The sequence below is a fragment of the Palaemon carinicauda genome, chromosome 2 (genome assembly GCF_036898095.1).
Source record: "Palaemon carinicauda isolate YSFRI2023 chromosome 2, ASM3689809v2, whole genome shotgun sequence".
Lineage (NCBI taxonomy): Eukaryota > Metazoa > Arthropoda > Malacostraca > Decapoda > Palaemonidae > Palaemon > Palaemon carinicauda.
This window is the reverse complement of record NC_090726.1, coordinates 89,344,054-89,349,053: the sequence shown is the minus strand read 5'-3', so window position 1 is coordinate 89,349,053 and position 5,000 is coordinate 89,344,054. Positions and strand designations below refer to the sequence as shown.

The following is a 5,000-nucleotide window of genomic DNA, read 5'->3' as shown; positions in this document are numbered from 1 at the left end:
TATGTGTGTGTGTGTGTGCATGTGTTTGTGTTTGCGTATTTATGTATACATTCTCAAGCACTTATATACATATATATATATATATATATATATATATATATATATACATATACATATATATATATATATATGTATATATATGTATATATATATATATATATATATATATATATATATATATAATCATCATCATCAGACGATATTAGTCCACGGCAGAACAAAGGCTTCAGACACGCCTGCAAGCTTCCTTAGTTCGTCAATCCATCGTCTTCTCTTCTTTCCTCTGTTTCTTTTACAATCTCTAGGAATCCATTCTGTTATTCTTAATGTCCACCTATTGTCTGTCATTCTTATTATATACTCAAATGTCTGAAGCCAGTGGACGCAATAAATTGATAAAAACAAAATATTCTCATTATATGTCCTGCCTATGACTGTTTTTTTTTTACTAGTTGTTAGATTATCCTCTTCCTTAGTTTGCTCTTGTATCCGTGTCGTTGTTTTTTTCTGTCGCTTAGTGTTATTCCCGTCATTATTCTTTCCATACCTCTTTGAGTTATAACTAGCTTATGTTCTAAGTCATTACTAAGGCTCCAAGTTTCTGATGCAAAAGTTACTACTGGTAGGGACATCTCATTTGAAACTTTTCTGTGTAGAGAAAGTAGCACTTTACTTTTTATGATCTCATTTTGTTTTCCGAATGTTCTCCATCCCATGCTTATCCTTCTTTTAATTTTGGTCTAGTGTCCTCGGGATACACTTACCGTCTGTCCTATGTACAGTACGTATGTTCATTAGCAATCGCTTGAGGCTCGTCCATAACTCTGATTTGTTGTCTCTCTGCATTTTCAATTATCATTTTCTTAGTGTTACTCATATTCATTTTCAGTCCTGCATTTATGCTTTCTCTATTCAAATCGTCTATCATCTTTTGTAATTCCTTCCATGATTCACTAAACACAACCATTTCGTCTGCAAATCTTAAGTTGTTAAGGTATTCCCCATTAATATTAATTACTACATTTTCCCAATCTAAATTCTTAAAACTTTTTCTTCTTGATAGATATATAGGTAGATAGATAGATAGATAGATAGTGCTTCCTTATCCGAAGGTGTGTTACGTTAAAAGCTCTTCGACAGATACCAACTCCATAAAGAGCAGAAGTCCCTAATGTTTGTGGATGTGGGAAAAAATACTTAAAGGCCTTGTATATATACTACTAAGTGCTTATTCTTAGTCTTATTAATTGCTAAGCTACAACCCTAGTTGGAAAAGCACAATGCTATAAGCCCAAGGGGTCTAACAGGGAAAATAGCCCAGTGAGAATAGGAAACAAGGAAAAATAAAATAGTCTAAGGACAGTAACATTAAAATAAATATATCCTATATTAACTATAAAAACTTTAACAAAACAAGAGGAAGAGAAATAAGATAGAATAGTGTGGCCAAGTGTACCTTAAAGCAAGAGAACTCTAACCCAAGACAGTGAAAGCCCTGGTACAGAGGCTATGGCACTACCCATGACTAGAGAACAATGATTTGATTTTGGAGTGTCCTTCTCCTAGAAGAGCTGCTTACCATAGCTATAGAGTCTCTTCTACCCTTACCAAGAGGAAAGAGGGCACTGAACAATTACAGTGCAGTAACCTCTTAGGTGAAAAAGAATTGTTTGGTAATCTTATTGTTGTCATGTGTATGAGGATAGAGGAGAATATGTAAAGAATATGCCAGACTATTTGGTGTGTGTGTGTGTGTGTGTGTGTGTGTGTGTTGGCAAAAGGAAAAAGAAACGTAACCAGAGAGAAGGACCTAATGTAGTACTGTCTGGCCAGTCCAAAGACCCCATAACTCTCTAGCGGTAGTATCTCAACGGGTGGCTGGTGCCCTGGCCAACCTACTACCTATTAAGCACACACCGATTATGCAATACAACACTCTGTCATATTACAATAACAATACACTAGAGCACAGTACAAAAATACTAGCATTAAATCTCTCTCTCTCTCTCTCTCTCTCTCTCTCTCTCTCTCTCTCTCTCTCTCTCTCTCTCTGGATAAATGTACGTATATGTGCTTTATAGTAATAACCAAAAGATTAACATGTGATGGTAAAAACTCTAATATTTACATTAAAAATGATAATGATAATAATAATAATGATAGTAATAATAATAATACCAATTTTCATGTTGATATCTGCCATAGTAAACGTTTATTTCGATATGGGTTGACAGGTTATTTTTGGAGGTGGAGTAAATTGTTCCTAGAATAATTCACATATCAAAATAAAAATTTCAGGGATTGAAACACAGTTTCTTTGTTCTTGCCAAATTTTATGGTAATATCTACAATTGAAAAGACACAGCTATCACATAACCTTCTTAAATATGCTGTTAAATGTAGCAACATTACAGTGAACAGCGTAATAATGAGCGAAATCAAGGAACAATGCCGATCTCATAAACAATATCCGTCCCGAGTTGACCTGCTGGTTTTATGTATAATTCTGAATGTCAGTCTGACTTTTTTGGGGAGGTGTGTCTATCATCTTACATCGCACACACCTTCCATGCCTTATGCGTACATTTGTAGGAGATTAAGAACCTTTCTGAGAATACGAACCTCTTTTATTTTCTGTGGTGTACTAACTAATTTGTTGTTTACTTTTAGCTGATCCATGTAATAACTGCAACAAGACAATCATTATCAACGCAGAGAATTACCCAGGTGGTGGCCAATATTTTGAATACTGGAACTCTCCAAACTATCCTGACAATTACCCAGATGGTTGCTTCTGCTGCCTCTACGTTGAAGTAAGTAAGAACTGTGCTAGGGTATTATGCAGGGTTTTACTTCTGCGGGAGACTTTCCCTCACCTAGAGAATCTTAAAAATTCAAATTGTTAATAATCATTCACATCGCTATAATAAACATGTGAATCTAGCTACGCTCATTTCTAGAAGAATATCCTAATTAGCCCTATAGGTCTACTAGAGACTTTTTAGAACTTGAGAGTGATATATACTTTAGGTGTCGTACTAGTACAGTATTCTGTAAAACTATGCTCAGTAAAATCTTTTTGATTTGAGAGATCCTACACACATTTTTTTCGTGTCCCTATGCACAATTTCCTTTAATAAATAGACACATAAGCCTGGCATAATCGTTAATGTTTGAAAATTTATAAATCCTAAAGTAGAGATCAATTCAAATACTTATTCTTCAACTGTAGCCTATGTTTAGTAAGCCTTGTCCACAGCCACAGAAGAGGAATTGAAATGTCATTTTACCGAGCATAAGAACTGCAAAGATATAGAACATGATGTAAAAATGGCCTTAGGGAACATCCCAAAACTAGAAAAAAAAAAAAATATTGAATTAAAAAAGCCAGATATCTGAGCAATTCATATGAGAAATATGCGGCGACATATACACAGTTTTAAAGTTTCTTTCAACAAATTTAATTTGAATATATGATTATTGTTCGAGCAAGCCATTATTATTTTTCAAGCATAATATATTGGTTTTGCAGTATGGAGAAGATTCGCTTCCTTTGCTGTTGAATATTGTAAAGATGACTAAAGATGTTTTCTTCTCAAGTGGAAAAGGAAGTCTTCGGTGACCAAAACCGAATAGTGTTTCTTCCATCCTAAATCAAATGAGCTGCAGAAGAATGAATTTTCTAAAGACTCACAAACCTGTATCATTATGTATAACTACCATACATGAATATCTGTCAAACATCCATGGAATACAATTCTATTTCATAAGATAAAAAAAGTATAACAGACTAGTATAGAACTGCTAGACACAAAAATGGATAACTGATGAATAAAGAAATAACTGGTGGGTGAATGATAGATAGATATTTGTAAAAATTATTGAACAACAATGAGTGAAATCAACTTCAGTAACACAAAGCAAAGTTCTTCACACCCAAGATTAGGAAGGGGATTACAAAGTTCCCTCGTATCTCATTATTTCAACTGGCCGGTTATTGTAACACAACCCAGGGTAAGGAACGGGTACATAAAACACAATGAATGGATCTCGTCGTATAATAAGCGTATTTCACAGGTCTTAAAAACGTGTTTGATACTAAGAAAGAACTATTAGCATCTTAAGAGATAAAGTATTAGATGCGAATTTTCATAGACCAATTGTTACAATCACCAAGTGCAATCAAAGTTGAGTAACTCACAGGTGGTTAATGTTATCAATCAACAAATCATTTACTATTAGTACTATTTTTAGTATAGAGAAGTATGAAAGATATAGAGAGAAAAATGTGGAAGTAAAGCGCAAGGTAACTGAGGTGAGGTCAGGAATTGGGTCGTTCATATGAAGAGAATAAGAACTTTTGGAAAGAAGTGAAGAGAGTAAGGAGGGCTGGTTTGAGAATTGAAGAGATAGTGAAAGATGGAAATTGAAGGCTGTTAAAAGGAGAGGAGGCAAGGAAAAGGTGGGCGGAATATTTTGGAAGTTTACCGAATGTTGAGTATAATAGGGAGGCAGATATAATTGTTGTTGCAGGTGTCGAGGTGCCAGTGATGGGAGATGAGAATGAGAGAGTTTACAAGAGAGGTGATGAGAGCACTAGATGAAACGAGAGTAAAAAAAGCACCTGGTATGGATGGTGTGAGAACTTAGATGTTAAAGGAAGGGGGTGGGACTGTACTTGAATGGTTGGTGAAATTGTTTAATATATTTGTGCATGTATATAAGGGTAAGGGAGACGTGCATGAGTGTTGTAATTCAAGGAGTATTAGTTTGCTGAGTGTGGTTGGAAAAGTGTATGGTAGAGCACAGATTAATAGGATTAAGGATAAAACAGAGAATGCAATCTTAGAAGTACAGGTTGGTTTTAGAAGAGGTAGGGTATGTATAAATCAGATTTTTACAGTTAGGCAGATATGCGAGAAATATTTAGCAAAAGGTAAGAAGGCGTATGTTGCGTTTATGGATCTGGAGAAAGCATATAATAGAGTTGATAGGGGAGC

The 5,000-nt window shown here is 34.8% G+C and overlaps 1 protein-coding gene across 1 annotated transcript in view; it reads left to right on the top strand.

The window, feature by feature from the left end:
* Window positions 1–5,000, top strand: part of LOC137618312 (uncharacterized) — a 15,781-nt gene that overhangs the window by 751 nt on the left and 10,030 nt on the right. Inside the window, exon 2 of the mRNA XM_068348483.1 lies at window positions 2,671–2,813. Within this exon, the coding sequence (XP_068204584.1) occupies window positions 2,671–2,813 (143 nt within the window). The remainder of the gene's footprint in view (window positions 1–2,670; window positions 2,814–5,000) is intronic.